Source organism: Anoplophora glabripennis, unplaced genomic scaffold, assembly GCF_000390285.2.
Source record: "Anoplophora glabripennis isolate ALB-LARVAE unplaced genomic scaffold, Agla_2.0 scaffold2, whole genome shotgun sequence".
In the NCBI taxonomy this organism is placed as follows: domain Eukaryota; kingdom Metazoa; phylum Arthropoda; class Insecta; order Coleoptera; family Cerambycidae; genus Anoplophora; species Anoplophora glabripennis.
The window spans coordinates 2,169,769-2,184,720 of record NW_019416325.1 but is presented as its reverse complement, the minus strand read 5'-3'; the positions used below and the strand labels follow the sequence as shown (position 1 = coordinate 2,184,720).

Sequence of the window (14,952 nt, the reverse complement as noted above, 5' to 3'; positions counted from 1 at the left end):
TTAAATGTGTATTACAGAAATTTGTTTCAAAGGTACTTAAAAATATAGTGAATCAAGTAATTAAAGAAGTAAATCTAAATAAAATGCTTTTACATTTGTGTATATACTTTATTTAAAACTAAAGAGATCTATTTAAAATTGTACAGTCACAAATCCAAAACAAAACTTTTGAACAATGCTTACATAAAACTACAAATAATACTGATTAGCACTACATAAATCTTCAATCACAGTTCTGTTAACTATGTACAAAAAACATGAAAAGGGAAATTTTTCATTTCATCTGCTTAGATTAATGTGTTAGTGTGAAGGTGTACAGCAGTTATTTAGAGATTTATATTTGTACTACTAATTTAGACAGCACCAGATGCTGTGTACAATTTTTTACAGATCGTGATTTAAAAATAAATTTAGAATGTTAGATAAATAAATAAGGTGTTAATGTGAAAATTAGTGTTTTAATAAAACTATATTAAGAGGTTAGAGGCTTAAAATAAATAAACACTGAATTATCAGTAATATTAACAGTAAATTTGTCATTTTGTTAAAAAAATATATTTTTTTCAACTTTGAGTTCATACATATAACAAATATTTGAGTTTAAAATCTCTCATGTTCAATTCGTGTGTAATATGTTCGCGAAAACATTACGAGAAATAATTTAGATATTTTGTAAAACTAGTAAAAATGTTGGTTAGCTTTATCAGAAAGCTATTTGTCATTAGGATAAAGACGATAATTTAACATAAAATACATGTTCTTAAAATTGTAAAAACGGTATTATACTACAATTTACAAATTTTAAAATCTGTACATTTGTACGATGACCAGTTATTTATTATGGCATGTGATAAAGATAAGAAATTTGTGTACTACAAGAATGATTCCTTATCAAAGAATCAATACAAGAATTTTAAGGATTTAAAACTATTTTTTGAACATTTAGACAAAATAAAAACTATCTTGTTACTAATCTCACTAATGTAGGACTAGTTACCAACAATAAATAAAAATATACTTCTACTACAAAAATTAAGTATCAACGTTGACACATTTATGGTGTTAGTGTTAGAGGAAATACTTGTGTGATCTCACCGATGCCTTTTGCTGCACCTTCTCTAAACAGTAGTCTTTGACCAACAGTTACATACTCTGGATGTAATTTGAATTTAAATAGTACTGAGTCTTGTTCATTTGTATGTATACATTTTGATGAACAAATACCTATAACGACAGCTGTTTGACGAATATTACCGATGTGAACTGTAGTTTGGAATCCTGGATATATAGCTGTAGCATGGAACAGCACCGACACACTTGCTTGGAAAAACAGACAGCCCTTCGCATTTTCTTCATGACTAAGGAGCACCATACCGTTTCTGAGACCCGGGACATATGTGTCCAAACAGACTGCGGCACTTTGACCTGCACGAACCATTCGACAAGGGACTCGATTGCGATGGATGGATTTAACTATTACATTCTGGAAAGAACCATTTTTCATTGGTCCAATTTGCATCTTACTTCCTTCGGTTATAACTCCTTTTGTCAATAAGCCTCCAAGAATTTGACCCAAATCGCCTGCCTTGAAATTCTCGTCTATATGAAATTCTGGAGATTCCTAAAAAAAAAGATAAAATTCCAACCATCTCTATGCAAATTAATATAATCCAACAATTAATCTGTTACCTGCTCCAATCTTTCCTTTTCCTTTGAGCTTATGCCAGGCGGCAGGACGTGTAAAAACCTTAACAGTAGGTCCAAGCCTTCACCGCTAACACTGGACACGCAAAATATCGGAACAACATTTTCAGTAAGTTGATTTGCTCCAGCCGTTATAACATCATCCAGATTTCTAATTACCAACGGTACCCTCCTGCTTCCCACTTGTTTTAAGAAAGATTCCAGACTTTGCAAAGTACTTGTTGGTTGTACTAAATCAATTTTTGTGATGACGATAAAGAAGGGGACGTTAAGTGCTACTGCTATGGCAAGATGTTCGTGTGCCATACCAACTGCCCCTGCTGTACTTGAAATCTAGAATTGCAATAATATAGGTGTATGTAAACAATAAGTACTGTATTTCTTACCACTAACATGGCATGGTGCGGGGAGTAACCAGAAAGACCTTGAATCGTGGTCCTTATATATTTTTTGTGCCCCGCAAGATCCAAGAAAGTTACCAGTTTTGTCGATGTATCACAAATTTCCTCTGCCGTAATAAGTTCGCTGTAGCTATAGTTGATTGGCTGACCCTAAAAATTGCATTTTAATTTCACCAATTATCAGTTGAAAGTATCTCATACCTAACAAGATTTATATATAGTAATTATTATTTAAAAATGAAAGTACCTGTGAATTAAATCCAAGGATTTCATGAGAAATAGAAGACGTCCGACCACTTTGAATTTCATGTAGATGTCTGAACATATTTAACCTTGCACGACCCCTACCATTATCCAAACTGCCTTGTGTTAATACTCCAAGCAATGTTGACTTGCCAGCATCAGCATTACCTAAAACGGCTACCCTAATTTCAATATTATTCTGATCATCGGGAACTTTTCGTACAAGGACTTCAGCGATACTGCGTCCGTTTTCAAGTATTCTTTCCCTTAGAATAGTTGTGGTTGCGCCTAGTTTATTTGCCATTTGTTGAAGAGTGTGTAAGCTGGCTGTCATATCTCGTTTCGATAGTCCAGCTAAGATACCACTATCTTCCACGCCAATTTCATATATTGCCTCGCCATTGCCTTCTCGAAGTCGCCACTTTAACTGAAAATATAGAAAATATGAAAATAGTAGCAAAAATATTATTCTACTTAATTAAACAAAAGCTGACGTCAGATGGACAGAATGGAATGAGTTTCGATTTTACTTTTGGAATATTTTATTAGATTGATCCGTCAGAGAAACCACAAAAGTACTTCAGTGTACAACCTGAGTAATTGATGTGTAATACTTTAGTAATGTTTGGGTATTGAAAAAATTATTTACGTCACATGTACATGTGACATGAGTGCATGCGTCATGTTACCTCTTCCTCAGTCTCCCTTTTATTTGAGCAATTAATTATGAAAGTGAGCATTTTAGTATACAACATTTGATTTTAAAGTAAATTATTCATGACGAAAATATTCACGAGTACTTCTATAATCTTAGATAAAATTTTCATCTACCTACATACTTTTACATTATTAAAAAAAAATTAATTATAAACACTTATTAGATCTAAATGAAATCAAAATATTTAAAAAATTTAGTTCCTTTGTTAATTTACATGATTTTCTCATTATTATTAATGTATAGCAAAATCCATATAAAGTGATGCAATGCGCGCAATAATTATGTTACTTTATTATTATTACACCATTTCTAAATATCGATAAATTTACGTTGGGAATCCCCTACTGCATTTTATATAGATTATACTGCACACAAAGAAAATTTAAAAAACTGCTTAATACAGTGCATTATTTTTCTACTGAAATTGTTTATTCACCTGTGTTACCAAATGTTCGAATCGTTGTTTTGTTGGATTTACAATTTTCAATTTATACTCGACATTTCCAAGTTGAGGTTCTGGCGGTAGAGAATTTTGATTATTCATGTTATCAATAGCAAATTCTTCATTGCTGCAATCATTGCAGCTGCTTGGATCAAAAAGGCTGAAGAATGAGTCCATTGTAAATCGTTTTTTCTGAAAAAAAATTCTATACGTTAAAATAAGTGCAATTGTTATAAATGTAAGTTACATCATAATACTATTAAATGTAAACATATTGCACTATATTATGAAACTAAGTGAAAGTGATTTAACAACTCTTTTAATCAGATACATAGTTTCATTTAAAGAAATGCAAAATTGAGAAGTCATATACCACATTAAATTAAAATTGAACATATAAATAAAACGAATAAAATCCAAAATAGTAAACTATTTTATTTATATTTACTATTTTTGTTTACATAAAGAACTCTTACCTCTGTTTATAAATTACTGGCCAATGAACTTAAATAAACTTGCAAATGTGCATTTTTGAGATATTATATAAACATACTTTTCTTCACCAGACTTCCCTAGATCTAAAAAAGTACAATCATATTTGATACCACTTCAGAAAATGCCACAATCCCTTATTCCATATTTATAAATACTTCAACCACAGATTATTTTCAACCAACTTACCAAACCAACCATAGAAAATTTAACTAAGAAGCCAAACTACTTTCATGATACGAGCGTTCGTTCGGAAACGTCAAACTGTTGACGGTTGACACATGCGTTCCAAATATCTGTCCGTTTACAATTTAAAAAATAACTTGTGACTTTTATTAATATTTGAAATAACTCCAATTTTGATGTTAGGATATCGTATCGCATTTATTGTCATGTAGCACTGCCAGATTATGCTAATAACACTTATAATGATTTATTTATTCTAATATTTTATAGTTGGTATTGGTAATTGGTATATCTATATATTTATGGTATATATGTTCTGTGGTATTCTAGATCTTTAGTTCATAATTTTCTAACAAATATCGAATTTTGGAAAAAACTATTGTGAATATATGAACTCGTAGCTGAATATCTAATTTTTAAAATGCATACAGACTTATCACCTCATTTACATAGCGCAAAATGTAACGAGTTGATTCGATTGTACCAACAATGCCAGAAGGAGGTAGGTAAATTCGAAGTTTAATTTACATTTAGTGTAAAAAAGATCTTGTAGCATTCATTTGCGCGATTTTTTGGAATATGTAACTCCGAGGATCACCAAATGACAAAATGTTTAAAAGAAGAAAGGCTACTTCGAAGGCAGAAAAACTATGAGAAATCATTAGAAACCAAGGCAAAACTTAGACAACTGTATAAAGAAGAAAGAGAAAGGAAGAAAGCTGAATCAAATAGTAATTAATTTATGTATAATTAGGTACATTGAAATTACTGTATATAAAATAAAGTTTCGTGAAACAACTGATTGAAAATGAATTCTAACTGGTGACCTTTTCTAAGAGAAAGTTAGATATTTATTTAAAAACTGGTTCCAGTTTCATGACATTCAAAAGTACTAGGATTAACTAATCTGCCTCTGTGATGAGTATATCGTATGTCGGCATCAGCTGACCTTCACAATATACAAAAATCACAAACGCTTATAGTGAACGTCCAAGGTTATATTTTACTTTTCACTTACAATTACAAACATGTATCATTGTACTTTTAAAATTTTATTACTTCAGTATATGACATTTAGTTAAACATATAAATTTTAATTAATACTAACACAAAGACTGCTTTACGATATGCGAGGTTTTTGTATAATTTCCAATTTTCTTCCATGAAAGTTTAAATTATATCAAATTACAGAGAAAACACAACTACTTGAATAAAAGTTGTATATTCCAAAAGAATGAAAATCGCAGTATACAAAAACTCGCTACTGATATTTCATTATATACTTCCCCGTTTTAGACAAATAAGTTATCATTAACTTAACAAATTTTAAATTTATAATGATGAAAATAAGACTTTACATAAAGTAAACAAATGATAGTATATTAATGTTTTAAAATATTATCTAAAACAGGAATATTTGTATATATTTTTCTCTATTTTAACAACTGGAATGAAAATATAATTGTGATTATTTTACATTTAGATAATGAAATGATGTTTTACGTTTCATGAGACCTTTTATAATTAAAATCGTCAAGAAAGAAACCATACTGTAACAAGAAGTGACTAAAAATTCGTAAAGTGCTTGTACTGTAACATTCAACACTATCACAGTTGAAATTAAAATCGATGCCAATAACCTTTTTTAAATTTGGTGTTTATTTAAACTAGTCACTAAAGTTAATACATTATGGTTTTATAATAAACAATGAGCCAATTAACTCAATAGTATACAAAAAAAAATTATGAGTGAATATAAATTTACAAAATGAATAATATATGTGTAAACCCTACAAGACATTATAGTTTATAAATAGGTATTGTTTTTAAATTATTTTGTAAAAGCAGCAAAAACAGCCCATAAAACATCAGATGTATTTGGTTTATTGGCTTCTTCCTCAAAATTTAAATCGAGAAGTTTTCTTACTCGTTTTGTAGCAAGTTCATAATCATCATCATTCAGTGGTGCAAAAGCATTCTCTAGGACATCACTTGCATGTGCCAGAAATATTAGGGCTAACATTCGTTTATCCATTTGTTGTGGGTTATTTACCCATTTAGCAAGTACAGCATCTTGAATTTTCTTTATTAAACGACTTTTAGTCACATTATCTGTTAAAGGATGTGTAGTCATATCAAAAAATAAAAAATTCTGTTTCTCTGTTGTTAAAACACCCTTTTCAACCAAGTTTTTCGCCAACCTTTCTCGGACATTCTTCAACTGATATCTTAGTTTTAGAGGATTCCACGTCTCACCACTTAAATATTCTATCCAGCTTTGCACAGTTTCAGGCGGATCAGTTTCTTTAAGGTGTTTTAGAGCTTCATCTAAGAGAACATCTCCTATGGGTGTATCATTTTTGACAATTAATTTTCTTGCTAAGAGACTTCTCCTTCTCATACCGACTCTTTCCAATTCTACTCGACCCCGTAATCCCAATTCTATCAGAATGCATCCTCGAAGTCCGCTGGAAATGCAGTCATTCCAAAATGATGTGTACCCTTCTTTATCTTTGAGACCTAGTAGTAATACTTCTTCCATTAATGTCAATCTCGTTTCTTTAGAATCTCCATCGTCAACGTCCTCATCACGATTTGATTTTTTCTCGTTATTCTGTTCTTCCTTATTTAGACCCTCACTGTTTTCCCTAGTTACATTTCTTCTTTTAACAAATCCCTCACTACGATTCATTTTCAGAGAACATATCTAAATATTCTAAATGTTGACGTTTACTTTTTGCAGGATGTACTATGGGAAATGGAACCGAACTGTCAAATGATTTAAGCAATTTTACACGTATACCGTTAGGGGGCCAAGAACAAACCCATTAATTTTTTCATGACGTCATGTCATATTTCTACATTGTTTTTAAATATAATATACCTTATTTTTATAATGGGATATTATAAATTTTTCATTTTATTAATTTAATATATGTTTATTAATAGTAACCTATAATTAATAATTAACATTTAGTAACCATTTGTTACGATATGCAACCAAATATACAAGATTAGCGTAATATTAAGCGTATAACCATAACATGTATACATAAACTGTGCAAAATGTGTATATTTAAGCACCCAGTGGCGGAGACATGAAAATTGATATCTGTAATATTAAAATTTAAATTCAAACATTTTTAGACGATCTCCTAGTTTGATAATCTTGCATTTTTTGCATTTGGAATTTGCAAAATTATTTTCGCCGATCAATATATTTTCAGATATGAATGTTTATAAATAGCATGCAATATTTTAGAAGTAATAAGTAGTAGGTATATGAATATATCAAAATTAAATTTTATTTTTTATATTTCGAAAATACGATTTGGATAAAATAAACACACTATAATTATGAATGGTACCTTATATAAATAATATGTTAAAAACACAAATGAAAATATATATTTATTTTATTGAATAACTTAACCTAATTATGTCTTCTTATAATGTTATTCATAAATTATTTAATAAAATGAAAAACAGGGAAAACAACGAAAATAAAAACTAAGTTACATAACTACGATGTATCAATTATCTGTACATTCAGTATACACGTAACAACAACAAACACTGTAAATTTAGTAAGGAATTGTACATCTGGTTTGAAAAATATATATAATAACGCACTCTCTTTGATTGTATCGATACTTGTTTGAACACTCCGTTTGCAAGAATTCTTTAAATGCTATCAACACACATGGCAGGATACTATGCAAGCATGGCTGATTAATGTCTGTAACGTGCACTTAACAACATCAGTCCAGGTAAGGATGATAGCGACAGCACTGATTACATGAATGATTTAAATGATGTCGCGATGCTATAGCGCTATGAGCGCTTATAGAAAGTCTGTTACTGAGGAGCTTTATCTCAAAAATTTTGAACTGATCGAGATCTGGGTATAAGGCAATATAACTATACTTAAATTGAATTAGATTAGATTAGATTAGATTAGATTAGATTAGATTAGATCTGGTTCAATTTTCTGAGATAAATCCGTCGATATTTCTCTTGCAGGGTGTACCCTGCGACTTTAGGGTTAATACTTGGTCCTTTTTTTTTTACTGGCTCAACTGCCAGGTGCAGCTGTTGATTGGCTCTGTGCCTCAGCCAGTGCATTTTCCACCAATTTCTTGTGTGTCCCAACCAATTCAGGTAGGTCATATGCAATCGCAATATCCAGCCTATTGATGGGACATCCTCTGAAGTACGTGCAAGTTGCAGAGAGTTGCTGGAAGTCATACAGAGGATTCAGTTTGAAGAAGTCTTTGTAGACATCAGGATCCGGCAGATCATAACGTGAAATATTCGTTAATGTCGAAAGACCCTCATAAATGTGATAGTCTTGAGGATGCTCAATAATCTCATTCGCTACTTGTTTCTTGTTTCCGAATACAGATTTGTGATTGTAGTAAGTAGTGAGGTAACAATCTACCATCTTGGCGTGGTTTCGTACACGCACCTAGAAAAAATATAATTTCATCTTATTCCTAAATGTAGCCAGTCTCACTTACCGCAAATCTTCGTGCACTTGCGATTTTATTTTCGATGCGTTTATCAATAGCACCTCTCAAATCTCTCAGAAAAGCTCTTTCTTGGGCCTGTAGGAGTCTAACAGGAGCCCATGGTTCGTATGGTCTGGACCATAATGATGTCGTATACATTACAGGAGGTTGTGGGGATGACATTAGTGGTGATATGTTCCAAATCAAAGCTCCTTGAACTCTCATTAATTCCTCAGGTTTCACTTGGTCAGCTTTATTTAGAATTATGCGAGTCTGTAATGAACATAAAGTTATGTTGTAAATTTATAAGCCCCATTATAGAACATACTCATAAATATAATTATTTTATTTTATTATAGCTTTTTGACATTTACGATCACAAATAAATCAAATAATTGCGTTAAATATATGTCTCGTAAAAAATAAAATTCGTGTCTATAAAGAAAACCGAAATTTTTAATATAAAATAAACGTTATTGAATAAATAAATAAAACCTGCTTACTTGATGTTCTCTTCCTTTTAGTTGATCAAGAATAGCCTCGGTTTCTGGACCGACGTCAAGCTTCGATGGATCATAAACCAAAAATATAATGTCCGCTCTGTCAATGAACCATTGGCAAGCATCATTGAATGGGAATACTCTTGACACCTGCTTGCGCACTTCAAGAATGCCAGGGATTTCAACAACGTTCACCTATAAACAATGTTTATTTTACAACCAGTGACTATTTTGTTTACCACCCACCTTTTCTAAAAGTTTATTGGGAAGTTTCACTCCTCTGAGACGTTCCTCCAGGCCTTGTCCAAATTTTTGTAAACCTGAGAAAGTGAAATCAGCTGCTAATTCTGTACCATCTACTACCTCAGGTTCTTCTCCATACATCATGATATTGAAGTAAGCAGGTGACGGTTCTGCTCCTACAAATACGTGCACATAAGTCTTTTTTTCATATTAAGTTAATAACTTACCAGTTTTTAATGATGTTTCGTTGTATTCATTATTCAATAAATAATTGATTATAGATGATTTCCCTCCACTCCATGGGCCCATAAAGAGGATTAAAGGTTTAGAAAAAATTTCTGCGTCACCAAAATGTCTGTTGCTAAGATCTCTGTACTTGTATAATACTTCTAAAGGTTTAATTGCATTTTCATAAAGCTTCTTTAATTCCTTTAGAGTTATTTCAGATACTCTGTTTATAATGCTTTCTATTTCCGACGACTCTTCGTCTAATTTAAGTAATTTTTCTACTTGATCTCTTGGCCTTAATTCTGTGGGAATATCAATGTCCAAACTTAGTTCTTCTTCTGGTACCGATTCAGATTCCTCTCCACTTTTCTCATCGTCATCGTTTTCACCGCTCTTCTCCTCGTTGGTATTATCGTCTATATCATCTTCATTAGTGTCGTCTTCTTTGGTGTCATCTTCTTTAGTATCGTCTTCTTTGGTGTCGTCTTCTTTGGTGTTGTCTTCTGTGGTGTCGTCTTCTTTAGTATTGTCTTCTTTAGAATCATCTTCTTTAGTGTCACCTTCTTTGGAATCATCATTTGTATCGTCTTCTTTAGTGTCATGTTTAGAATCCTCTGTGGATTCAGCGTCTTTTTCTTTGCTGTCGTTGTCGTCATCTAAAATAAATATTTGCTTTATAATTTATCCGAATGTTTTAACTTATGTGTTTAATACCTTCCTGACTTTTAGCTTCACCACCTCCATTTTCAACACTTTTGTCGTTTTCTGCAGATTCAGTAGCTTCGTTACTAGGTTCATCCTGATCATCTTTACTTTCTCCTTGTTCATCTTCTTTACTATCGCTATCTGTTGCTTGCGTTGTTTCTACAGAGTCATCATCAGCTTGGTTGTCATCATCCTCTTTGGTATCGGCCTCATTTTCTTTACTTTCACTTTCTTCTTTGCTACCATCAACGCCTTCTTGATCTGCTACTTGTTCTTCTTGACTTTCAGCTTCAACGTGATCTTCTTTGCTTTCCCCTTGATCATCATCCTGTGTTTGATCTTCTTTACTTTCTTCTTTGCTTTCCACATTATCATCACTAACATTTTCTTGTTTACTGTCGGCCTCGACACCTTGCGCTTCTACACTTTCCGTTGCATTTTCGTCTTCTTGGGAGTCTTCATCTTCTGTAGATTCTTTGTTTGGTTCATCGTCTGCTGCTTCTTCACTATTTGTGTCGTCTCCGTCAGGTGGTTGGTCTGCTTGTTCCTCACTAGCATCTCCACCCTAAAATAAAGCTAAATTGCTCAGTACTTTGAGTATAAATATATAAACTGATGAAAACCTCTAAAGTATAAAAATTTTAAGTATTATTTATTTATTTCTGTACCTGATCCTCAGAGCTTTTCGTTTCATCTGCTGCTTCTTCGCTCTCTTGTGCGTTCTAAAACAAAAACTTGATTTCAAAAAACAATAGCAATAATACAAAACTAGGTTACTTCTTGTTCGGAAACTATTTCGGCATTTTCCTTTCCATCTTCGTTAGTGTCGTTATCATCATCTTCGCCTTCTTGGCGATCGGCGTCGTCGCTTATCTCTACAGTTGGGAGATCTTCTTTACTATCGCCTGTTTCTGAAGACCCCGTGTCAGCAGGTTCGCCAGTCTCCAACTCTTTAAGAGCTTTTTCGATATATGGCCTACATTCGGATTCGGATGGACCTTCTAACTCGGCCTCACCTTGCACACCTTCAAAAAATATTTGATTATAGCAGCAGAATACTGCCCGTTTTTAATAGTTTAACTGACGAATTAATAAAAGTAACGTAATATTTTTTAAGTATTTAGATAGTTCCGCCGACAAAATGGCCGAATAAAATAGTAATATTTGAACAACCGTTTACTGTTAAAATATCAAGTAATTTCTGAATATCTCTGAAGGAATGAAAAGGTTTTTCTATTAATTTTTATAAAGTTCGAATTGTATGCGTGGATTTATAAAAATATATATTTGTTGATCAAGTAAACTTGTAGCTAAAAATACTAGTAGTTTTACAGTCCTAGTTTAATATGATTATTCTTTTTCACGAATATAAAACACGATATAGTTTTCAATATAACTGTATTCGAAATGTAATGTTTATAAAATATAAAATTTGGCTCTACCGCAAACTTCTGTTGTTTCAAAATGTTTTTATTTATCTCGCAAAAGATGGACGTTGATATCTAGCATGAAAATATAAAGCATCAATTTAATGATGCAATCGCGTTTGGCGTTTATAAATTGCTTTTATTTACCAAATCGATAAAATAGTGGTTGCTAATTTAAGATGCGGCGTGCATAATAGTTTTTAAATAACCGAGTAGTCGATTTAATTTTTCGACGACGTAAACTCGCTTGTATGGTACCGTGTAAATCTGCGTCAGGATCGAAAACCATATCCACCCACTTTTCGAATTCCTGTAAAACAAGTCAATATAAGCTTTCTCGTGTTTCATCAACTTTATTTTTTCAAGATACGAAAACGTTGATACATCGAGAAGAATGGTTTGTTTGAAATTAATAAATTTTTCAAAAATAACACGATGAGACGTCTGTTCATTGTTATTCAAAATGTTACGGTTTAGGTTCAAGGTTCGTGTTGTAAATCATTATTTCATTCAAAATGTATAAACGCAGTAATTTTGAGATGCTGTGAATATTGTTAGTTTTAGCTTCATAATTAAATGGATGTAGGTAATGCATTAAGGTAATTAATATTTGAACATACGGCTGGTTTTTCGAGTGTTCAACGTGAAGAGACAATATTCCACATTTTCTTTAAAAATGTAGTGTATATTGTTAGATGGTACTGTTTGGGTGTTACGTTAAAGGGATATAAAATATGATCATGGGTAGGTACCTTAGATATTCAATGACTTTAAATAATATCATTATTTTGGCATGCTTCCAAAAGAACAGCTGTAGATTTTATATTTTATAATGGAATGATATATTACAAATAGTGTGTGTGTAGATCTATAATTGGACTATACTCGTTTTCTAAAATATTACCTGGATATATCTGACTGCTCGTTACTAACGTTTGATAGATTGATGTTAGATTTAATGGCACTGAAAATTCTATTTTGATATATTAATTTTTGTTACAAAAAGATTAATATTTCTATGTGGTCGAAAGTAAAGAACCTTGGTGAAAATATAAATAGGAACGTTGGCCACTTTTTCGTATTTTTATTGGTACATTTTCTGAATTGCTTTTTTATTTTTCAATTACGTAAGCACTTCGTAATTATAAAATCTACAGTATATGCCGTTCTGCCATATTCAAACATAGTAATATGTTATTCATGTTGAAAATCGTTTTGTTTTTATTTGAATCTTGTCATAGCCCGTGCATGGTTTGCTTCCAAAACACAATTTCAAGAGAAATTTTGGCTTAATATACTACCTTACTTGACATTCAGTGCCAGGGTCAGGTTTTGGAAAGTTATCAAATAATTAGTATTTGAGGAAACTGTTAGAATAGTGTGCGTATATGACGGTTTGAAAAAAAGCAACTGGAGGAAATTGGATGCCAACTACGTGACTTCTAAGAAGGTATCTGATGATAACTGTTTTTGGGTGAATTTTATTTAAAGCTACCAAAATTAGTTTGTTATGTTGTTCTGGTCTTTGTCAGTCGATTAGAATGTGAGGTGCAAGGGCAACCTAAGAGTTTGAATTTGTTTTTAAACGGACACACAGCGTTCTAAATCGGTAACAGTCTAAAGTATCCTCCGTTGGCGAAATGCCTATAAGTTATAATGCAGTGCACATAGTAGATACTGCTACTTTTAGATTGTGGAGATTGAAAATTTTAATTTTAATTGAGTGTAATTGAGTTATAGCATAGCAAGAGGGATTCATGGGAGGGGGTTAATATTCTGTTCAATTCTTAATTGGTTTTAAAGAAGTGGGAAAATTTTGTTTTTATAAAAAATAATATGGCGTAAATGCAGTTTGCGAATATTTAAAAAAATTAAAAACGAACATGACTTTATGGTTATTTTTAGAGTAAGTTTATTTGTGGTAAATTTTTATTATTAGAAACTTGCTTCATCCAAAAATAACATATCATATTATACATCACGAAAATCATGGCTGCCGAACAATTATATAATTCCGATATAACACACCACTTGCAAGAACTTTTAGCACCCTTTAGTAACCCTCATGGGTCTGTACATAACCTGAGGCCCACGCACAGATACCAGGGGTGGTTTTTCGGGATTTCCCCTGAAGCACTTCGGTCGAGATAATTTCAAAACGTACCCTGCAAGGTAGTGGCGAGAAGAGACAATCCAAGAAGCAGCAACAGCCCAGAGGACTTACGACAGACCTCCATGGCTTCTCTCACTACACCGGTCACATAAAAGTCCCGCACTGAGCGGCCAGGTTACATTGGAGCTCGGCATATCACCGCGGTGTTAAACCAGCGGCGCCGGTGTCAGCAAGCCAAAAATATTTCGCTGGATTCAGTCGATTAGGATCAATCTTTTCCATATTTATCTTGAAAAAAAAACGAACGAAAATGATGGGACCTAAACGATCTTTGAACAGCATTTGATAAAAAAAATATATTAAAAAACATTTCTCAAAATGTATTAACATATTATAGCTAACTGATATTTTATATATATTTTTTAAACTTGTATAAGCAGATGATTCCAACATATTTACCATAACATCCAATCTCGCAAATATTCTGTTTAGTTTTCGTATTACTTAGTCCTAATGCTCGTGGCGTTTTTACATGAAATAATGGAAATGTAGTGCAGATTTGTATAAAAAATATTTTTGCAGATAGTTCAATTAAAAGTAATTATGTATTAATATTTAAAACTGTTTCTTAAAATTTTGTTGATTATTTTAAGAAACTTCGTACGCCACTGTTTTGAGATATCTCAAAACGACGCTTGGCGACGTTCGCCGAATTGAGAACGTTCTCCAAATGACTAAAGTTAAAATATGTAAGAGGTCTCTTTCACTACAACATTTTTCATTGCAATGTTCAGTACCTCATCTTAAATGATTCCAAATGCGTCAGAAAACACACATATGTGCTCTCTTGTACACATATCCACTTCAACGAGAAATGTATTAATATTGTTAATCAATTTTGATTCAGTTTAATTCATTTTAATACATCATTGCTAACTCTACTAGTTACGCGACATTACTATACCTACACTATAGATTACAACCATTTATGTTCTTATGAACTGGAAATTAAGTCGTGGTACTACTCCTATCCTCATTC

General features: G+C 32.1%; 4 protein-coding genes across 5 annotated transcripts; 1 reads left to right on the top strand and 3 right to left on the bottom strand.

Annotated features, from left to right (window-relative positions):
* Positions 1-92: 92 nt before the first annotated feature.
* Positions 93-4,239, bottom strand: LOC108917010 (GTP-binding protein 2). The gene is made up of 7 exons (XM_018723422.1): positions 4,190-4,239; positions 3,985-4,086; positions 3,503-3,700; positions 2,353-2,775; positions 2,091-2,255; positions 1,690-2,037; positions 93-1,621 (listed from the first exon to the last, which is right to left on the bottom strand). The coding sequence occupies exons 3-7, from the start codon at positions 3,683-3,685 to the stop codon at positions 1,055-1,057; spliced, it is 1,686 nt and encodes a 561-aa protein (XP_018578938.1). The 5' UTR covers positions 3,686-3,700; positions 3,985-4,086; positions 4,190-4,239; the 3' UTR covers positions 93-1,054.
* A 247-nt stretch (positions 4,240-4,486) lies between these two features.
* LOC108916771 (COX assembly mitochondrial protein 2 homolog) lies at positions 4,487-4,985 on the top strand. The gene is made up of 2 exons (XM_018723072.1): positions 4,487-4,688; positions 4,740-4,985. Exons 1-2 carry the CDS (start codon positions 4,608-4,610, stop codon positions 4,923-4,925), a joined length of 267 nt encoding a protein of 88 aa, XP_018578588.1. The 5' UTR covers positions 4,487-4,607; the 3' UTR covers positions 4,926-4,985.
* A 234-nt stretch (positions 4,986-5,219) lies between these two features.
* LOC108916271 (Golgi phosphoprotein 3 homolog sauron) lies at positions 5,220-6,966 on the bottom strand. The gene has a single exon (XM_018722484.1). The coding sequence runs from the start codon at positions 6,876-6,878 to the stop codon at positions 6,018-6,020; it is 861 nt and encodes a 286-aa protein (XP_018578000.1). The 5' UTR covers positions 6,879-6,966; the 3' UTR covers positions 5,220-6,017.
* A 618-nt stretch (positions 6,967-7,584) lies between these two features.
* LOC108917005 (sarcalumenin) lies at positions 7,585-14,099 on the bottom strand. 2 transcript variants are annotated; one of them, XM_018723412.1, is made up of 9 exons: positions 13,965-14,099; positions 11,151-11,398; positions 11,042-11,095; positions 10,383-10,938; positions 9,668-10,324; positions 9,444-9,616; positions 9,201-9,392; positions 8,707-8,970; positions 7,585-8,654 (listed from the first exon to the last, which is right to left on the bottom strand). In XM_018723412.1, the coding sequence occupies exons 1-9, from the start codon at positions 14,035-14,037 to the stop codon at positions 8,262-8,264; spliced, it is 2,610 nt and encodes an 869-aa protein (XP_018578928.1). In that variant the 5' UTR covers positions 14,038-14,099; the 3' UTR covers positions 7,585-8,261. The 2 variants fall into 2 exon arrangements, with proteins under 2 accessions (XP_018578928.1, XP_018578929.1); XM_018723413.1 differs by having other exon boundaries at positions 9,444-9,610.
* Between the last annotated feature and the right edge of the window lie 853 nt (positions 14,100-14,952).